This window comes from Siphateles boraxobius, unplaced genomic scaffold, assembly GCF_051911475.1.
Source record: "Siphateles boraxobius isolate OS27281-9 unplaced genomic scaffold, OSU_SipBor_1 83, whole genome shotgun sequence".
In the NCBI taxonomy this organism is placed as follows: domain Eukaryota; kingdom Metazoa; phylum Chordata; class Actinopteri; order Cypriniformes; family Leuciscidae; genus Siphateles; species Siphateles boraxobius.
This window is the reverse complement of record NW_027509212.1, coordinates 600,332-621,035: the sequence shown is the minus strand read 5'-3', so window position 1 is coordinate 621,035 and position 20,704 is coordinate 600,332. Positions and strand designations below refer to the sequence as shown.

Here is a 20,704-nt window from a genome sequence, read left to right as displayed (position 1 = left end):
GTATGAGAAATAGCCTGAACTTGTTCACCGAAACCTAATTTACCTACGGGTATAAAATAAAGGAACCTGAACCTGATTAATGACTTGTAGATGTAAATCTCAAATTATACAAATTTTACAGGCAAAAGCTGAAATGAAGTAGCATGCATATTTGCATTACATTTCCATTTGGGCTCATATTCTCAGAAAATAACATCATATGTGTCCCAATGACAGGAAAATTAGCATACATTATTTTAATAGTAATGACAGCCTATAATAATTAGCATAAATCAGAAATGTTTCAACTACTCCATAAAAAGCATGAATATTGGTAATCAAGCTGTGTAAGCAACTGTACCTAAACTTATTTGTTAGACATTTTTGGAAATGTTTCTAAAAAATTAGCAGTGAAATGTAATTGATGTAAAAGCTGCAGCAAAACCACATTTCAGCGAAGACAGAATGTAAGAGTGTAAAAATACAATATAACTGACCTGTAGATAAATGAATGATGTATTGGTTGAACTCTGTCCAACTTTTGTAAGTTGTAGATGTATTTGATGCCACTACAGATACATTTTTGTCTATCAAATCCTTTGTTTTACATTAAATGCAGTATAACTAGGTGGTAAAATCAAAATATTTGAACAAAACATAAAAAAATTACCTCAAGTGAGCATAGCTAGCTAGCACAGTTAGTTCACTGATGGAAGGTAGTTAAATTTGGCTATTTTGGACATTCCTGAAATAAATATTAACATAACATAAATGTTGATACATTACTTGCCTTTTACTTTTAGAGATTAAAAACTATTGTCTGTTAATTTTGCTGTTGATCTGAAGCAAACTGGTTGGTAAGAAAGGGGGCATTTACCCCACCGCTGGGGCAAAACGCCCCCTTTGTACAAAAATATTTTCAGTCAAAATATTAATTAATTATGAAGGCTGAGCAATTTTAATATTTGGTGAATAACTCCTGCCATAGTCACTCAAAACCGGGATGGCAATTCTAGTCACATGTTTTGTTTCACTGTAATGTCACATTTTCCTCAAGGGGGGGCGTTTTCCCCCACTCTACCCTATTTGTCTCAAATCGTCGTTAATGTATTTACTGACTTCACCCTGTGCTGCAATATACATTTAGTTTTATATTAATTTACAGAGATCAGCTACTTGAATGAAAATGATGTTATCGGATTTTCAGCTGATATTCTCAATTCATTCAATTAACGGACGCTCTGAGGTAAAGTGTTCAGACTGCAAAGTAGGGTTGTAACGGTATGAGATTTTCACAGTATGATAATCGTCTCAGAAAATATCATGGTTTCACGGTATACGGTATTAAAGAATCATTATTATTATAATCATCAGCTACAATGACCCTAAAATGAATGAAAACAGATAGCGTTTTTTGGTTGAACATGGTTTATTAAAACAAACTTTTTTTAATGAAATTTTTTAATGAGTCTATGAACTTTTATTTTGACAGGTTGTACTAAACTCCTATGCGTTTCAGTCAAGAGTGTATTTGACGATGATTCTTTTAAATAAAATTATGAAATGCTCATTTATTTCTCTCAGAGCAGCTCTGGATATGTTCATGTGTTCACGTCCTTATATAGTGAGTGAGACGGCAGGCGCTTTAAACACCATGAGCGTCACACATACTACAGAATATAGATTTACAGTATAGCAGTTTTTTGACACACACTCATATAGCGATTTGATTTATTGCACAGCTATATTTTAGATTTATTCATCCATCTATCAAATCGCGCATTTTTCGTGACATCTGCGTCAAAATGGAAATAATACGGCCTTAAGTAATAAATGGAACTTTATCTGCAGAGAGAGAGATGGTGTTCGCGAATATGGGAGAACATGTTCGACGTATATCCTCCTTTTGCAGCCACTCTTCCTCATTTCTGGACACAACTGGATATCCACCTTCAAGGAAAACCTAGCATTCGTTCACACTGCAGATTTCAACTTTTTTTCTGCGGGGGAAAGATTAGAAATCGCAACCTCTGTCTCAGACATTTTCTCCGCTGTACATGTATGGGTGGAGTCTAAGCTCAAGTGGAAAGAAGTTGCATATGCGCAGGTGAGATCTGGTTTAATTTTTTTTCCAAAACCTTGGATAAGCAAATGTTCACGATATGATAATCATACATGTCAATATCGTGATAAACCGTCATACCGGTATACCGTTACAACCCTACTGCAAAGTCAGCAACGATTGTATTTAATGGTACAGTACAATCATAACATAGTATAGAAATTATCTTAATTCCATAATGTCCTTAAACATAACAGTAAATTGCTGGCCATAAACTGACAAAGTGCGCGTCCAGTGTGCGATACCTCGAGTTGTCCTAGACGCGCCGCTAGTGACACACACACACACACACACACACACACACACACACACACACACACACACACACAGAGAGAGAGAGACTGAATAAGTCACTAATAACTGATGTACAGTTTGACAGAGTTGTGGTTTAAGATACAATAGATGCATATTAAAAATAGGCATGAGAAAGTAAAACTAGCTGATTATTGCCTATGTGCAGTGTAAAACTAAAGTGACTTATACAGTGAGCATATGGGTCAAATAAGTAATCAGTTTCATATTCTGAACAAGGAAAAAATTAATAGATGCTGATGTCATTGTCAATTCAGTCTATGTCATTCATTGGTAAACATTTTCACACTTTACATGTAGTAATTAATACATTGGGTGTGCTACTATTAGAATCTTTTTTTTTTAATGTAGTGATCCAGATGTTTATGGGGGAAGAGTCTGTCGAGTGGAGCTGAACTGAGTACACAGTCTGTCGCTCGTAGATTCAGTAAAGGTAGGAGAAGAGGAGAGACCACTGCCTGCAACACACACACACACACACACACACACACACACACACACACACACACACACACACACACACACACACACACACACACACACACACACACACAGCACACACACACACACACACACAGCACACACACACACACACACACACACACACACACACACAGACAGAGAGAGAGAGAGAGACATTAGGAATAGTTCATCCAAATGTCTGTCTTTATTTACTCACCATAAATTCTTCACTTAATTACAAAGAAACAGCATTTAACGCATAGAGTGTCATGTGAAAAGTAGGGATGTCAAATTCATGAAGGTATGAGTCTGATCATTTCCTTTATAAAACTAATCTGATCGATTTGTTCATAAATCTGATTCGATTCTTGAGTGATCAAGTCACAACAGTAACAGATTATCAGCAAATAACAACATCAAAAAAGGGAAAAAAGAAAGATATCAAATTCTGACTTCAGAACACTCATAGAATATGGCTATTTTTGTGATACTTTTATGGTGTTTTTGCTTGAAATGTCCCTGTTACTTGCAGAGGGAGAGTACACACTACTCAAAATGAGCTCTTTTTATATTTCACAGAAAAAAGAAAGTCATAGCAGTTTGAAACAGCGTAAGAAAAGCTTCATAAAAACTTGATTCCCAACGTTTTACAAAATTTTCAAAGATGATTTATTTAGTTACTAACAACACCAATGACCTGAATATATAGATAAATGAATTATTATTAATATCAATTTACATTGGAGTAAATGTAAGTGTGCTTATGTTCTACAAGATGGCTGATGTACTGTAATTTAATCTACAACACAAACTTCTCGAGATTTACTAGGAAAACAAAACAAAACATTGTTTTGTACATTTCTAAGATTTCCTTTAGAAACGAGCAAAAGATTTTCTGATACTGTGGTGTACAGCAACTGTTGCAAAGACTACATTGGTCAGCAATGGCATTAAGGCTTAACAAAAACTACGTTATCTGTGTTCACCCTCAGATTCTGTCACTCACCTCTCATGAGGTTGTACATGTTCAGGTAGTTTGTTCCCGAGTCTAAAACGGCATACCAGCTACGAGAGATAGACCGGCCCTGCGGAGAGATCGAATGTCTCCATTGAGATTGTTGTCATTATTATTGTCAGGACATTCACAAAAACTGTAAACGCAGCATGATGAACGAGAGTCTGCTTTAGGAAGGAAGATCATGTCACCTGAACATCACAGGTGTCTGGGTCTGGACTGCTGAAGTTGAAGGTGATGTCGTCCACAAACCTCAACACAGGAGTGGTGTGTGTGGCAGTGATGTCCTCTGCATTAACAGACACCAGCTAAAGATAGGCAATGACCACAGTTAGAAGCAGGACCATCACTGAAACTAGTGCGACCGCACCAAAACACAAAAAAATACTTTGAAGTCCAAGTTGAGTTCCTAGGCGAGTAAATATGAATGCAGTGCGTTTGATTGCTGTGCAGAATGTTTAGGATGTTTTGAGCATTTCTGACCTCTGGTTTTTCAAGATTATAAAAGTGCTGTCATTTGCTGTTGCTTGGTCAAATTTTGCGGTCGTTTTAGAATATGCGGTATTTCCGCGTGAGAACGGGCAAGTTCTCTGCACAGATTTTCCTCATGCTCAAGTTTGTTTATGCAACAGAAAGAGACTTGTGAGATGTGATTCAAACATACGCTATTGACAATAGACAATGGCCATTGTTTTGCACATGCAGCATTTTGCTGAAATGTAATAATCTGAGCGCACCTTTGTTGAATTTGTTTCATGTTAATACTACGGTATTTTTTTAATAACCTTGGAGTGCCATGTAAATATCCTAGTGTAGGAATATGGTAAGGGTACCACTATTCAATGTGAGCTGAATTCATGATATTTGATGATACATAAATTCATATTATATAAAACAATTGCATACAATTTACCCATTGCAGCTTTCTGACCCACCATTTCAGTCTTTTTCTTTAAAGTAGCCTATATTTATGTGAAGAATATAGAATTCTATAATTCACTCACAGAATAAAGGCATCTTTGGCTCTTCCCATGGCATGTTTCTGTTGACCACTCTTTAATCTGGTTGACCAAGAGGGAGGAGACGTCAAAGCAGGGAATATCAAGTTTCCTAAAAAAAAAAATATATATATATATATATATATATATATATATTGAAAAAATAATCAAATATGCAAATACTAGCTTATTTAATAGGCATATCATATACATAGGTAGTTTAGAAAAAAATATTCAATGTAAGAATTTTAATAATATATCTTAAATGTTTATGGAAATCAGGAGTCAGCAAGACACATACAGATATTAATTTAAAAAAATGGGATGATTTTCTGTATCTGTGATTGCCAAGTTTGCCTATTGCATGACTACTGCGGTTCCGTACCACTCAACAGCGCACTGCGCATGGAGCGGCCCGGCCGCCAACGCGCACAGTATCCCGATCCCGAGAGCCAGCGCTGCGAGCACGGACACACACACCACCATCGTGCGCGCGCGGTTAGAGCTGTACGAGGAGGGAGGAAACGCCTCGCCTGAGCTCATGCTCGCGTTATCGCGGCCGTACAGATGTAGGATCCAGATGAGCTGGAAAAAATAAATTAGCTCCACCAAGGACAGCCGAGGGTCCACACTTTACATGAGAGGCCTGTATTATGCATTACGATCCCCGTTTCAATAGCTTCCTAACACAGGAGCTCAAAGCAGCAAGACGGAGCGCAGCGGAATGGAAGGGGTCTCGAGACGTCATCTCAGATTGATCACTCTCGGACCAATCCGCTGTAAACTCGACTCTAAACGCGACGCGACGCGACGCAACGCTCCCCTGTGTTCTATACAGATAGCGAGTGAATGATAAGGAATGTCTTTTTCTGCACGGTCTTGTATCTCTATTGCACAGTAAAGGAAGCGCGCACCAGTTATACAGTCCTGGAACAGCACAACACAGTCTAAGAATCGCCAGAAAAAAAGGTTATTTAAAAGTGGTGAGTAGACTACGCGTTAAGTCATATAGGCTATATAAAGGGTTTTCTGAAAATACCGCTAAATAATGATGTAAAGGAATGTAAAAGTTACAGAATGTTATTTTAGCATTTGTCCTGAGTTATTGAGCATGTTTGTCTATAGCACCCCTTTTAGCAGAAACGAAACTTACTGACAACTCATTTTGAAGGAACAAAAATAGAAACTTATAACATGCTCAACAACGACGGCTATAATAGTAAAAATACTAATAACAATAACATGTCATCCAAATAATTAATTAAAATAAACAAAACAATAGTCCACTAGGCAAATCAATCAATAATGTAAAATGTGGGAAATTGTGACATTTTTCATTAACATATTTTGTTATCTTTTAACAATAAACATTAAATAACACAGACCAACAACAAAAACAAAAAACAATGGTGAATTGTTGAGTTGAAAATTGAAAAAATTAACATATATAAATAATTAACATATATATTTAATTAACATATATATATGTGTGTGTGTGTGTGTGTGTGTGTGTGTGTGTGTGTGTGTGTGTGTGTGTGTGGAGAGAGAGAGAGTGAGTGTGTGTGTGTGAGTGTGTCTGTGTCTGTATATGTGTGTGTGTGTGTGTGTGTGTCTGTGTCTGTATATGTGTGTGTGTGTGTGTGTGTGTGTGTGTGTGTGTGTGTGTGTGTGTGTGTGTGTGTGTGTGTGTCTGTATATGTGTGTGTGTGTGTGTGTGTGTGTGTGTGTGTGTGTGTGTGTGTGTGTGTGTGTGTGTGTGTGTGTGTGTGTGTGTGTGTGTGAGTGTGTGTATAGGCTATATATATATTTTTATTTTATTTTATTTTTTGCTGTAGAAATGAAATCATATTGTTAGAGAGTTTATGGAGTGATAATCATTTTGATATGGGGACATGGGCACAAATATTTTAGTTATACTTTATTTTAATGTGTCCTTGTTACAGTGTAAATATTCTGAGTAATATTGCCTACATGTACTTACTATAGGGTTAGGTTTAGGATTAGGGTTTTGTTTAGGGTTAATTGCATGTAATTATGCTGTAAGGGCCACCCATTGGCCCAACGACGGAATCCGACGGTGTGGGCGAAGGAATACGTAATAATAATAATAATATACTATAATAATAGTAATAATAATACGTGTTGGTCTTTTCAGCGTTCTAGTGAAGTTCACTTAATTTATTAGAATTTAGTTTCAATATTACTTTAGCTCTACGCTTAATCTGACTCCAATTTCGAATGATAATCAAACTTAGATCGTATTTCTTCTTAGGAAATAATCATAAATATTGATTATGAGTTAATGTAGATCTTTGATTACTCTGGGCATTTCATAATTTCAATTTATTCATTCATTAAGGGACCCGATGCCGCACAGAGTCACACGCCCCGGGTTCACATGGATCTCACGGACACACTCGTCAGTCTGATCTGGGTCAGCGGGTGCAGGGTTTGCTAATACCTCTTAAGTCGGTCGCCTACTGCTTACTCATAAATAAAAGTCAAGTTTATTTAGCCACTTCCATACAACTTGCCCAGTCAGTGATAGACGGAAATCAAAAGGTCTTCAGATGACGTGTCTACTGCTCCGTCCATATACGCCTTTACTTTGACCTATCCTGGATACAGATCTGCGGTAGCACCAGCCTCCTCATAATATTAGAAACAATGATTTCAGAAGAATGCAGAATAAATCAAGGGTAACATTTATTTTTGTCAGGAAAAATGTATCATGCCAATTCCACAAGTAAATGATTAAACGCCAATTCAGGAATAATAAATACATAACATCAATTGCTCAAAGATGACTCTAAGAGTAAGAAATGCATTCCTGACAGAGACACACAGTGGTGTGTGAGTGTATTCTGAGTGCAAGACTCGAGAAGCCACTGACACAGCACTGCATGGGGGTTTTCCTGGTTACAGTTCCCCCCACACTGCTCTGTTACCTAGCCTTAAATACCCAGACCAGAACAAAAGGGTTGTAGGCTACCGATATTTTTCGGAGTTTGCTTTGGGGCAATCCCTGTACCCCAGGGGGTAGCTCAGGTCTCCAGGGAGAGGGGAGATATCTTGAAAAGATATCATCAATGGAGGAGAACAGAATTCTCTTAAGTTCTCAATGTTTCTTATGATCTTTTCCACCAAGGCAGAGCTGGTGCTGGTTCGGAGCCAGAGCCTAGTTTCAAATCGGTTCTTTGTTTTTCGACCACCAAAGCACCAGCTCCGAACCAGTAGAAGTCATTGCTGGTCTAGAGAGTAGTATGAAGCTGCAGACTCGGAGACCTGCATCTGCAGTCCCCCTGCACCCAGAGTCCCGCATTCTCAGACCCCTCGTTTTTCAAGACAGCGCCTCCTATCAAATTGTATCGGATAAACATGTGAAGAACTTAAGCCAAAACGTGAGTAGGCTATCTTCAATTTTATTTGGCGAATCGTAGTAGCCTACTCGTTTGATTTATTTTTTAATAAAACTAATTTAGCTCATCGACACAACATATGAATAGTCCATTTAATATTTGTAAAGATGGTTTGTAACAAGATTTGAGCCGTTAATGTATGTTTTTTCGCCCTCTTCCCCCCGAAAATATTTTGATAGCTACCGTTAGCCTTTAACCTTGGACTTGTTGTAGATATGTCATAAACGCTGCAGTGATTTTCACTGCCCATTTTGTGCCCCCATATATTTCAAACCCACAAAGTTGTCCAAAGTTCAAAAACATCTCAAGGGACACTTCAACAGAGCAGTGCAACATGTAGGTAACATTTGCAAACATCTTTTTTCTTTCTTTTTGAAACATCATAAGACATGTGCTATCGGGCCTATACTGTTGTAGGCTATTCCAGGGTACACCATACATCGATGGAGTCGCCCCTGCCGAACCCAGCAACATATCATTTTATGATTATGCAAAGCGACTTATAAATTAGTTTTTTTAATGCAATTAAAGACGAAAAGTAAAGTCACGAACACAGTTTTTTCTTCATTTTTTCTTTACAGCAAGATGATGTTTAGGTGATCATTAAATAAAGTACAGAATTGTTTATTATTGGTGTTTTGTCTATTCTGATTTGTTTTGCTTCGCATTCAAAATATCAAAAAACAGATTTTGTAATGTTAGCATGGTAATGTTAATTAGACCGTTATAGGTTGAACTGAAAGAAAAATTGGAATTTGAATAAAAAAAAACATAAAAAAACATTGTAGCAATATAATATCACATAGTATTTTTCAGAAGATAGTTCAATCAGTAATTGTATCCCTTCCATCGCAATGAGTTTTTTTGGCACATGCATTAAGCAGGGAACGCAAATATTTATTGGATCATTTATTTGGAGACCGTAATATTGCATCCTATTGTTTTTAATTGCATTTGGATAAGCGTGCGCTGTAGGCTACTCTGTGTGCGGGTGTTACACGATCTTTCGAACAGCAGGAGGCGCTGTGTTCAAAAACGAGGGGTCTGAGAATGCGGGACTCTCGGTGGGGGACTGTAGATGCAGGCTCCGAGTCTGCAGCTTCATAATATTGGGTCTAGAAGTACGTCAGCGACTGGGGGCGGGGTTACCGTGACCAACAAGACAAACAGAAACTTGTGACCGCCATTTTTTAAACAGCAGCGAATCGTGCTAATAGCAGCTCGATTGTAATCTCCGTTAATGCAAGTTACGGCGAGCTGCACGAACGTGCTGGATTCGCCGTGTTTGGATACCGATGTAGGTTTGCAAAGCCATGAGCATAAATAGTAACGTAAGGACCTCCATTGTTGATGGAAGGCTTGTTCGAGATGCATCGGAGCGGCGTGGACTGATCGGAGCTGCGGGAGTGTTTGGAGAGCATACGACTCCTTCTGCTTTTGGATCGCTCTCGCAGTTCGAGATTCACAGTGCCGAACCATCTCGAACAAGTCTGGTGTGTTTGTGTGTGCCGCGCTAGCGTTGCTGGGCAACATGAGATGTATACAGTGACGTAAGATCTGGCTCTGTGATGGCTCTCTAGCCTGTGGAAAGGCAAACCGGTTCTTTGAAAGCTCGTCAGTTGAACCAACTCCGAACCGGCACTAGCTCTAGCTCTAGCTCTGAACCAGCACCTGGTTCTTGTTGGTGGAAAAGGGGTAAATGACTGCAATGAAATTAAGACCATTTTACCAAACGCACTGAGACATTTAAAATGAACCCAAAAATGAAAAGGAAAAACAATAGATTCACAAGATACATAATATGTGATATATAGGCATTCTTAGTGAACTTTTGGTGACTTGACTCAGGGGGAGAGGGGGGATACAGAGATAAGGGGCAAATGTTTGGACAGGACAATGTCCTGTTGCTCTGTCTTTGCGATATTTTGTCCTGGGTGCGTTTTATGGCTTTATTGCAGGGTGAGTTTTATTTTAACAGGAAAATCAGTTCTTACAATGCCCAATTTATAGTTATTATTACTATAGTAAAAACATGTAATGTGTAACAAGGACACATTAAAATGAAGTGTTACCAATATTTTTATAGCAATTTAAAACAAGTTAATTACACACAAGTATTAATGAAAGTATAATATATATTATATATATATAATATGCTTTAAAGTTTAATGGTACAGCAGTTTGAAATGCATAATTATATAATTTCCTCACAGTCTGCATCTCAGGTTGATTATGGCAGAAGATCTGACGACTCCCTTGCTCTCAGACTCTGAAGTTTCTGCTGATGCACCGCCTGTGTGTCTAACGAGCCCTACGGTGGCCATACTCGGTTCTGGAGACTTTTCTCGCTCGCTGGCGGAGCGGCTGCTAGCTTGTGGTGTTCGAGTGGTGGTCGGGAGTCGGTGTGTGAACCGCATCCCATCAGGACTGTTCCCTGATGCAGTGGAGTTGAGGAACCAGGAGGGGGCAGTATCACAAGGAGTGAGTGTGGTGTTTATGGCCTTGTTCCCTGAGCATTACCGCTCCCTGTTGGGACTACAGTCTGCACTTGCAGGAAAAGTGCTTGTGGATGTAAGTAACGCTGCAGAGATGAATATCCATGGGCCTTCCAATGCGGAGCGACTAGCGGAGCTGTTTCCAGACAGTCTGGTGGTCAAAGGATTTAACACGGTTTCAGCCTGGGAGCTGCAGACTGGGGCTCATGATGGAAGCACACAGGTCAGGGCTGCTGTTCTGCTATCTGTATCTGTTGAAAACTAGCACAGGGTTATTTGAGCTTTTACACTGAAAGAAAAGTGTGTTAGATTTACATGAGTTAATATTGTACATCATTCCCACATGAACCAATTAAGTTAAACAAACATAATTTGTTTTGTTTTTTTGCCACTTACTATCAAAATTTTGACATTTGGACATTCGCGTATAGCCAGCGGCCCATGTTTCCGAATTTACTCGGGTGGTTTCGTCTCGATCGGACTAACGATTTCAAAGATATTCGCAAAAGTTTTTTAAGCTCTAAATCACTACGTTGCACTAACAATAAGGCAAAACCTAGCATGTTTTGTATCGTTGGACTCTGCAAGGATTCAGGAATCTAACGAGATGACACCCGTGAAAATAAGTCAACCACATTTCAGGGCATCGTGCTGATGACCCATACCAAGTTTTGTAACGATACTTTCATGTGTTCATAAAATACAGCATAATACAAAATTCAAAATGGCCGTTATGGGAAAATTGGATCGACTTGATTTGATCTATTTGACGAGACCACTTTTATGATTTTTTAGACGAATCGTTCAGAAGTTACAAGCAAAAATAGCCATTTTTTGTATCTCCGGACCAGTAGGTGGCACTGCGCCGAAATACAGCATGCCGCCTCAGGTAATGCAGTTTGGTCTGAATACGATAAAGCGTTGCAGAGATACAGCCTTAAGTCTGTTTTCACAAGCACTACGTAAAATTCTTTTGCGCCATATTCGAGAATGGTTTGACCAGTCAACTTGAATTACATAACTTTTTGAAAAAGTAGGTTTTTCGGAAAATTCAAAATGGCGGAAAAAGTTTCATGACGGAAAATGACGTCACTTTAATTAAGTATTTAGAACAAGCAGCAAATCATTTGTTTTTCTTTGTACCTTTCACTGCTGTAGGTCCTGATCTGCAGTGACAGTACAGAGGGGAAGAGGAGAGTTGTGGAGTTGGCTCGGAAGATGGGTTTCCACCCGGTGGATATGGGCGGCTTGTCTGCTGCTCGAGAAATTGAGGTAGCATCATTGCGCCTATTCCCATCTTGGAGTGGCTCGATCGTTGTCACCTTCCTCCTCTTTTTCTTCTTCTATGGCTATGGCTTTCTGCGGGGAATTCTGCTGCCATTTCTTGCACAAGGACACAATGCTTTCTACCGTCTCGCCCTCGGTCTGGTGAACGAGAGCCTGCCAGCAGTGGCCCTGGTGACCCTGGCACTTGTATACTTCCCAGGCTTGTTTGCTGCGTGGTTGCAGCTCTGGAGGGGCACCAAATACCAGCGTTTCCCATCATGGTTGGACAACTGGTTGCAGCGGAGGAAACAACTGGGCCTGTTGAGCTTTCTGTGTGCAGCGTTACATGGTGTCTACAGCCTTTGCCAGCCGCTGCGCAGAATTACACTCCACAGACTCGTCAATACTGCCTACAGACAGGTGCGCTAACAAAAAACAGCCCGAGAATAAAGATCTTGAGATGTTTAGTGCCTAACAAAAGCAGGTAACTAATGAATAACTATGCAGGAAGTAAACAAACAAGTATTCATTACTTTAATGAGCTCATTCTTTCCGCATTAAATTGTTACATTGTTTAAATTAATACCTGTTTCACTAACTGTGATTTTGAAGTTACATTTCTGAAATACATAACTTGGACAGTCACCTCTGACAACAGATCACTCTAAATTGTAATGTGGACTTGCGCATTTTCTGTAAAGCTGCTTTGAAATTATGTGTATTGTGAAAAGCGCTATACAAATAAATGTGAATTGATTTGAATTAATGCAGGACTAATGAGTAATACTACTTTAACACTTCAGCTACTACTATTAACTAATATAGAAACAAGCTTAACTAATCAGTAAGTAATAAAGAATTTAGGACTAAGATAGTTCCTTATTAGGTAACCAATAACTACATAATGAGATTGGCATAATTAAGAACTAATAGGTAATTATGACAAATTATAACTAAAAAAAGACATTGGAAATTGTTTTATTTTACTTTTTAAAATGTTTTTACTTAAAATAATGGTCCAGATCACTAGAAGTTCCTGCATAGTGACTAGGTACTTGAGTAATTAGTGATGCATTTTATATTCAGAGTAAAACTGATGACTGATTACGTCTCAGACACACAATAATGCTCTTTATAATTTGTCAGTTAATTGTTATTAATTAGGCTAATCTCATTAAGTAATTATTGATTACCTAAAAAGGAACTATTTCCTAAATTGAATATTACTTACTGATTAGTTAAGCTTGTTTCTATATTAGTTAATAGTGGTAGCTGAGGTGTTAATGTAGAACTACTCATTAGTCCTGCATTACTTCCTGCATAGTTACTTATTAATGACAGACCATTATTCTAAAGTGTTACCCAAAAGCAGTGTATGCCATGTTTTGCAAAAACATGTTTTGTCTGACCGTATCAGGTTAAAGCAGGTGTAGAGGAGCCCTGGGATGAGCTGGGAGTTTGGCGATCTGAGCTGTACCTCTCTTGTGGAGTGTTGGGTCTGGGAGTCCTCTCTTTACTGGCCATCACTTCCCTTCCTTCAGTGGGAAACACCCTCAACTGGAGAGAGTTTACCTTTGTACAGGTGAGCCCATGCATACCATGTGATAATTTTGGATCACGGCGGGCATACACTGTGCGATTTCAGCAAGGTTACCAACTCACACTGTACAAGTAGATCACATAAAGCCAAAGCTCACGATTTCATGTGCTCACACATAGAGGGTATTAAATAGAGAGTATTAAATAGAGAGTATTAAATAGAGGGTATTAAATAGAGGGTATGCACGTGACGTCACCGTCAGCCGGAGAAAGGTCTTAAATTATTGCATAATAATTTAATGTTTAATGGGTTACTTATAAAAAATTGTAGAGATAAAGAATGTCTTCGAGCTGTTTAATTTGCAAAAAGGTAGTTAAAATTATCAAAGATTTAAAATTGTTTAAACTAAATCCATAAAATGATCCCATGATGTAAAAGGTTGTGTATAGAGGATATGCTCGTGACGTCACCTCCAGCCGGAGTGACTGCGCTTAAACACACTGAGTGGCAAAAAGATTGAGCGGCAGCATTGGTGTTCAGCATGAATCCCACGAAAAACACACAAAACGGGAAGGAACTTTGAGATTGACTGTACAGCTAGATTTGACAAGAAATCTGTGGTATATTTTTTATAAACTGCCGAAATCTACTGAACAGAGAAACAAATTATCGCTGCAATTCACAGAAACAACTGGGTCAAGGCAGAGAAAGGTGGATTTGCGGTTATGATTTTGTGTAATATGCTAAAATCATACCCTGTATATTGTATTGACAACTCATCAATTCAATATTCACATCATATATTCAGCACAATTGGACGTTTTTAAATAAACACTGACAAAAAAACTATACTAAGTTTTAAGGCTGGACGATATGATGATACAGTATGTATAATATTGAGCAAAGTAAAGTATAAAGTGATCATCCGGATTTAGACCTACCTACCTATATTGTATTTATATAAAGTGTTCACAAGCAAATTTGCTTTATGTATTAGTTAGTTTAAACTGGTAATCGTTTGTTTTATTTGTTTTTTTGCAATTTCTCCTATTAAATCCATTAAATTGATATTACAATTAATTTACCCCGCAATAATTTCATTTTTTTTTTATAACTCATCCATTTAAATTATATCAAGCCTTAATGTTCTGCATAATTAAGGGCGTGGCCACTTGAGTGACAGGTGGATTGTCTGCTGTCTGTCATAACAGACAGATATGCATTTGTATGCACTAGATTTGGTATTTGTTCAAAGGTTACATGCAATTTATAGGATGGTTTATATTTATTTGTGAAATATTATCTAGGCTCATTTATTTATATTTGTAAAACACAATACATATTTGTTACTCCACTGCATTTTCACTCAAATTGACCTTTGTACTTAAACATTGCTTTCTGTTTGTTTGCTAGTCGAGTTTTCCTTTGCAAAGCAGATCGAGTTTGTTTGCAAAATGCTGGATTTGTTTGTTTAATTATGGCACAATATTAACTGCAAACATTATGAGATGTTTCAACTGTTATTCCTCACCATCAGCTTTAAAGCTGCTGTAGGTAACTTTTGTAAAAAAAATATTTTTTACATATTTGTTAAAATTGTCATTATGTCCTGACAGTAGAATATGAGACAGATAATCTGTGAAAAAATCAAGCTCCTCTGGCTCCTCCCAGTGGTCCTATTGCGATTTGCAGAAATACACCGCTCCCGGTCAGAAACAACCAATCAGAGCCAGGAGGAATGTCTTAGCAGTGTCAATCAAGCTTGTGTACGCGCTGGTCACACCCCTCTTGCACAGCGCGTACCGTCGTTAAAACTCAAGATTGCCGGTGTGCTGCAGCTGCTCTAGCCGCATAACATGTAGATAAAATGTCACGCACTGTGTTAAGAAACTTGAAACCTGCTAATTCACTGGCTTGTCATGTTGCTGAAATAATGTACTAGCAAACCTTATCTGGCATTGCATATCGCTAGAATAATTACTTACATACTGTAATGTTAGTTACCGTTATATTAACGTTATCTTACTAGCTATTTATAACTTATAGAAAGAGTGCAATGTTATAAAGTTACATGTATTGCAAAATACATAATGATTTGAGGACCAAGTTTGTAGTCAAAGTATGGGCAGGCCATAGTCAATGTAAAACAAATTGTTGATGTTTCGTCAATATTAGTGAATGTGCCATAACTGTTTAAATCCGCCCTCATCGGTGGCCCTGCTTACTAGCCTGCGAATTCACGGCAGGCTCCGCTGTGGGGGAGGAGTTGTGGAGGGAGGAGCTGTGGAGGGAGGAGCTGTGGAGGGAGGAGCTGTGGGGGAGGAGCTGTGGAGGGAGGAGCTGTGGGGGAGGAACTGTGGGGGAGGAGCTGTGGGGGCGGAGCTGTGGAGAGAGGAGCTGTGGAGGGAGGAGCTGTGGAGAGAGGAGCTGTGGAGGGAGGAGCTGTGGAGGAGGAGCTGTGGGGGAGGAGCTGTGGGGGCGGAGCTGTGGAGAGAGGAGCTGTGGAGGGAGGAGCTGTGGGGGAGGAGCTGTGGAGAGAGGAGCTGTGGAGGGAGGAGCTGTGGAGGGAGGAGCTGTGGGGGAGGAGCTGTGGGGGCGGAGCTGTGGAGAGAGGAGCTGTGGAGGGAGGAGCTGTGGGGGAGGAGCTGTGGAGAGAGGAGCTGTGGAGGGAGGAGCTGTGGAGGAGGAGCTGTGGGGGAGGAGCTGTGGGGGCGGAGCTGTGGAGAGAGGAGCTGTGGAGGGAGGAGCTGTGGGGGAGGAGCTGTGGAGAGAGGAGCTGTGGAGGGAGGAGCTGTGGGGGGAGGAGCTGTGGGGGAGGAACTGTGGGGGAGGAGCTGTGGAGGAGGAGCTGTGAGGGAGGAGCTGTGGGGGAGGAGCTGTGGAGGGAGGAGCTGTGGAGGAGGAGCTGTGGAGGGAGGAGCTGTGAGGGAGGAGCTGTGGAGGAGGAGCTGTGAGGGAGGAGCTGTGAGGGAGGAGCTGTGGAGGGAGGAGCTGTAGAGGGAGGAGCTGTGGAGGGAGGAGCTGTGGAGGAGGAGCTGTGGAGGGAGGAACTGTGGGGGCGGAGCTGTGGGGGAGGAGATGTGGGGCCGGAGCTGTGGGGGAGGAGCTGTGAGGGAGGAGCTGTGGGGGAGGAGCTGTGGAGGAGGAGCTGTGGAGGGAGGAGCTGTGAGGGAGGAGCTGTGGGGGAGGAGCTGTGAGGGAGGAGCTGTGGAGGGAGGAGCTGTGGAGGAGGAGCTGTGGGGGCGGAGCTGTGGGGGAGGAGCTGTGGGGGAGGAGATGTGGGGCCGGAGCTGTGGGGGAGGAGCTGTGGAGGAGGAGATGTGGAGGGAGGAGCTGTGGGTCAAAGTTTTCTCAAATCTCCCTACTGCAGCTTTAACAAGTGCATGTCCATCAACTTTATTGATTATTTTACTTGTACTTATTTATTTACAGAGTTTTTTTCTAATATATTGCGGTGAACAAGTGGAAACTGTATCAATAACAGAGCTCTAGCGTGACTGACTGATGTAACATAAATGTTGGTAAAGAAAATCTTGCTCCATGCTTAATCTTTCCTCGAAGTAGTAAGAATGATAGACAATCTGCATTAATAGACACAGTTTAAGGTAATAGTGGCCCACAACTGATTAGCAGAAGTATTTCAGTAATACAGTAATAACGTGAGTTAGCCAGTTAGCAGGAGACCAACACAATATAAAACTCAAAACTTTATTTTGAACTCCATCTTTCAAGAGCAAGCGGTTTGTGAATCCTGCATTGAAATCCGAGATTTGAGAAGCAGTCGTCAGTAAAATAAAGGGAACAGCAAAGTTTAGGATTATACTGCTGTGGTATCGTGGTAAAGATGATTTTTAACCACTGATTCTTCACATGTTCGTCCTTGGGTAGTGTAAACAAACTGGCTTTACCTTCACATTGTAGAACACAACGTCCAGTATCCAGAATCCACAGGAATCAGCTGTAGTGTTTGAGGTTCAAGTTTTCCCTGGTGTCTGTGCGTGCAATAAGTGGGTGGGCAATATGCTAATATTTCGTCTTGACGTCACAGCGAAACGGCTTATGACTTTTTTGAAAACGATTAATTTCATTGACTCAGAGTCGACTAGGGGTGTAACGATTCACTCGTTTTCTCGATGCATCGATTACAAATCCTGACGATGCATATGCATCGATCTTGAAACATGTATTTTGAATCGTGAATCGTTTATTTCGGTCAATAATCGATTTAAAATGCTAAGAATCGAGTAATTTGCGATTCTATAGCGATTCAGTGCTTTACAATATGTAAACATTAAATGACTACATGCGTGAATTAATGGAGGCGTTACTTGTGCGACGTCATTTGGCGTCCTCCCAGCTCTCCTTCACAGATACTCGCTGCACTCTTTACCATCTTTCACTGGATTTCGCTCGCGCTCAGTCCCATATAGCTCTCATCTACAGATTTTTGAGCAGTCCATGTTTGAGCTCTCCTCAGGACAGCCACTGATGTTCTTCTATCGAGAAAGCAAGTCTTGAGTCAAACCGCTCAAGCCATTGATAAAGCTGCCATTGCGCGGGCACTGCTATGAAACAACGCGTTCGTTGCGTGGAAACGTCGCCGTTATTTTCTTTAAGATAAGATACTGAAGTTTTACGGAAATTGGTCATACCCGTCCTGAGCAGCTGAAGTAAAACCCCACTTATTCAAGGTGCGCATTTATTACATGGAAAGAGGCAAAGAGCAGACGCAAATAGACCTAAAATACACACGCTTCCTATGAATCATGAATGAAATTTAACTTTATGTCATTAAACTGAATGTACGAAGGAAACTGTTGAAATAACTACAATATTAATTACACTGAAATAAGAGCGCGTGGTTTATCCATCAATCAGATGCGCATTAAAGTTGCATTCGTAATCGTTACTAGCCTATAGCAAAAGTAGACACCCGGCGCGTTTTCTCTCAGAATCATAGGAAAATGTTCAGTAGCCTATAGAGACCCTAAAGAGAACAAAGAGTATTCCATGAGGAAAGTTAGTTAAGGTTTAGTGGGAAAGTTCATGGTATTTTTAGTCTCACAATGGAAGGATGTACAAGGAACACTTTAGGGTTGTGTATCCATTAACATATCCTACAAAATAGTTAGGCTTTAAAAGTATTGTTAGTTCATCATGCTTTTTAAATCTTGGCTTACATTTCTACAAATGCTAATTTATAGGCTTTGGAAATATTTTTTATAATGATAAATTAATTAAAAACTAGCATGAACTAACATTAACAATAGACAAAATGTCATTTTTTTTTTGTCCCCACTCTCTGACCCCCGAAGACCACTGTATAATTCACACCCTGACTTAGACCCATTGGGGGAAGCATTTAAAAAATCCTATGAATGCATAGAAAAAATGAAGAATCGAATCGAATTAATCGAATCGCATCGAACTTTAATGTGAATCGCATCGAATCGAATCTTTCTGAATTTGCAAAAATCGTTCTTGAATCGAATTGAAAACCTATGAATCGTGAATCGAATCGATTCGCTGCCTACCCAAAGATTCACAGCCCTAGAGTCGACTCTTACTTTTGAAAGACAATAACTTGATATACGGTGCACTTTCAGATTTAAAACTTTGCAGGATGTTTTCATTCACTTAGAGCTATGTTACACACTACATGAAAGGTCATTTTCAAAAATCCATAATATTGGCACTTGAAGATTACTTTAAATCTTACACGTTTACTTCCACAAGCCGTCACATTTCTGAGCTGGCAGAGGGAATCTCTTATGTTAATTGAGAACAAGAGATGTTTATAACTCAAAGGCTTCCATACGTTGTCAATCCATAACGACTTTTTGGATTTCTAATGGTACGATTCTCTAAAGTCTGCATTTTTTACATCCTCAATATCAAGAACACATCTAGGTAATTTGATGCGTCCTCTGTACTTGTGTTTTTGAGTATTTGAATCAGTCTTTCACAGTTGATGATGACGTAGAACGAGAACAAAAGGATGCAAGATCGCACAAGAATGCATAGTGAGAAATGGACTGGGTCTCCAGGGCTGGGTCGAACAACTCCAAAAAATGGTTATGTAGTTGAAACCTGGTACCTTAACTACCAAAGTGCATGTGCTGCACGATCTTTTGTGCTAGTTTTCGTGCATTGCTTGATTGATAGTTGACTTTTAGGCTAGTACAGGAAACATGAAAATGTTGTGACATAATGTCTTTGATTAGCATGCATGCAAATGAACATTCAACCTTCAAGCACAATCACAGATTTTTAACATTTACTAAATTTGAACTAAGTTTTGTCTCTCTTCTTCCTTCAGTCAGGTTTGGGCTACATTGCTCTGACTCTGTCCATCATGCACACGCTCTTCTTTAGCTGGGATTTTGCCTTCCACATCGAGGCGTATCCGTTCTACATGCCACCCAGCTCCCTGTTGGCTGTGGTTCTGCCCTGCGTCGTTCTGGTGTGCCGTGGCTTTCTGCTGCTTCCATGCATCTCCACCAGACTGGCACGAATCCGCCGCGGATGGGAGAGCAAACGCAACTGTCCAGTCTTACAGACTCACCATGTGGCGGATAATGGAATACCATAGGAAGTCTGGGAAGAAGTACTAGGAAGAATATAAGGAGGACTTTTATGATAGGATGAAGTGATAAACAGATATACAGTTGGCAGTGCAGTGGCAAAATAGTGGGAAATGTTTATACAGTATTTTAAGCCTGGTCAAAATCTCTGACTAGTTTAAGTCAGCCTTACCTGAAAGTGATATTGTGCTGAGATATTCTGGCCTTAAATAACTGGCCAGAACACTGATTTTCCAAATCACTGAATGAACTTAACATGTGCCTTATATTATTACCAAATCCCAATACAGTTGTTCATCCTCTAGGCCAGTTACTGTGTAAACTCCATCTGTAAAAGGGAGGCCTACATTATACGGAATACTAATCATGACAAAAATCGCATTGCCTTTAATGCAAGTAAACTGTTGTAAACAAAGCCTGTGTGAAATTACAGTTTGTAATTAAATGTAAAGAAAGAAATATTTGAATGTCTGTTTATAAACACACACACACACACACACACAAAAACAATA

The 20,704-nt window shown here is 39.8% G+C and overlaps 2 protein-coding genes across 6 annotated transcripts; one reads left to right on the top strand and one right to left on the bottom strand.

Moving 5' to 3' along the window:
• Positions 1-1,389: 1,389 nt before the first annotated feature.
• On the bottom strand, positions 1,390-5,431 carry LOC143730887 (uncharacterized). The gene is made up of 5 exons (XM_077221465.1): positions 5,274-5,431; positions 4,895-5,000; positions 4,082-4,198; positions 3,882-3,960; positions 1,390-2,871 (listed from the first exon to the last, which is right to left on the bottom strand). Exons 1-5 carry the CDS (start codon positions 5,429-5,431, stop codon positions 2,777-2,779), a joined length of 555 nt encoding a protein of 184 aa, XP_077077580.1. The 3' UTR covers positions 1,390-2,776.
• On the top strand, positions 4,054-20,651 carry steap3 (STEAP family member 3, metalloreductase). 5 transcript variants are annotated; one of them, XM_077221462.1, is made up of 6 exons: positions 5,723-5,871; positions 7,248-7,523; positions 10,521-11,025; positions 11,961-12,488; positions 13,486-13,650; positions 19,928-20,651. In XM_077221462.1, the coding sequence occupies exons 3-6, from the start codon at positions 10,540-10,542 to the stop codon at positions 20,198-20,200; spliced, it is 1,452 nt and encodes a 483-aa protein (XP_077077577.1). In that variant the 5' UTR covers positions 5,723-5,871; positions 7,248-7,523; positions 10,521-10,539; the 3' UTR covers positions 20,201-20,651. The 5 variants fall into 5 exon arrangements, with proteins under 5 accessions (XP_077077578.1, XP_077077579.1, XP_077077575.1 ...); XM_077221463.1 differs by lacking the exons at positions 5,723-5,871; positions 7,248-7,523 and adding an exon at positions 4,054-4,157 and having other exon boundaries at positions 10,533-11,025; XM_077221464.1 differs by lacking the exons at positions 5,723-5,871; positions 7,248-7,523 and adding an exon at positions 4,061-4,124 and having other exon boundaries at positions 10,533-11,025.
• Positions 20,652-20,704: the final 53 nt, after the last annotated feature.

Bases quoted from the DNA above. Each gene is read 5' to 3' on its own strand.
- LOC143730887 (XM_077221465.1), bottom strand. From the start codon at position 5,431: ATGAGCTCAGGCGAGGCGTTTCCTCCCTCCTCGTACAGCTCTAACCGC. The intron at 5,001-5,273 runs GTACGGAACCGC...TTTTTTTTTTAG, and splicing joins GCGCAGTGCGCTGTTGAGTG to GAAACTTGATATTCCCTGCT. The intron at 3,961-4,081 runs GTGACATGATCT...ATCTCTCCGCAG, and splicing joins CAGACACCTGTGATGTTCAG to GGCCGGTCTATCTCTCGTAG.
- steap3 (XM_077221463.1), top strand. From the start codon at position 10,540: ATGGCAGAAGATCTGACGACTCCCTTGCTCTCAGACTCTGAAGTTTCT. The intron at 11,026-11,960 runs GTCAGGGCTGCT...TCACTGCTGTAG, and splicing joins CTCATGATGGAAGCACACAG to GTCCTGATCTGCAGTGACAG. The intron at 13,651-19,927 runs GTGAGCCCATGC...TTCTTCCTTCAG, and splicing joins GAGAGTTTACCTTTGTACAG to TCAGGTTTGGGCTACATTGC.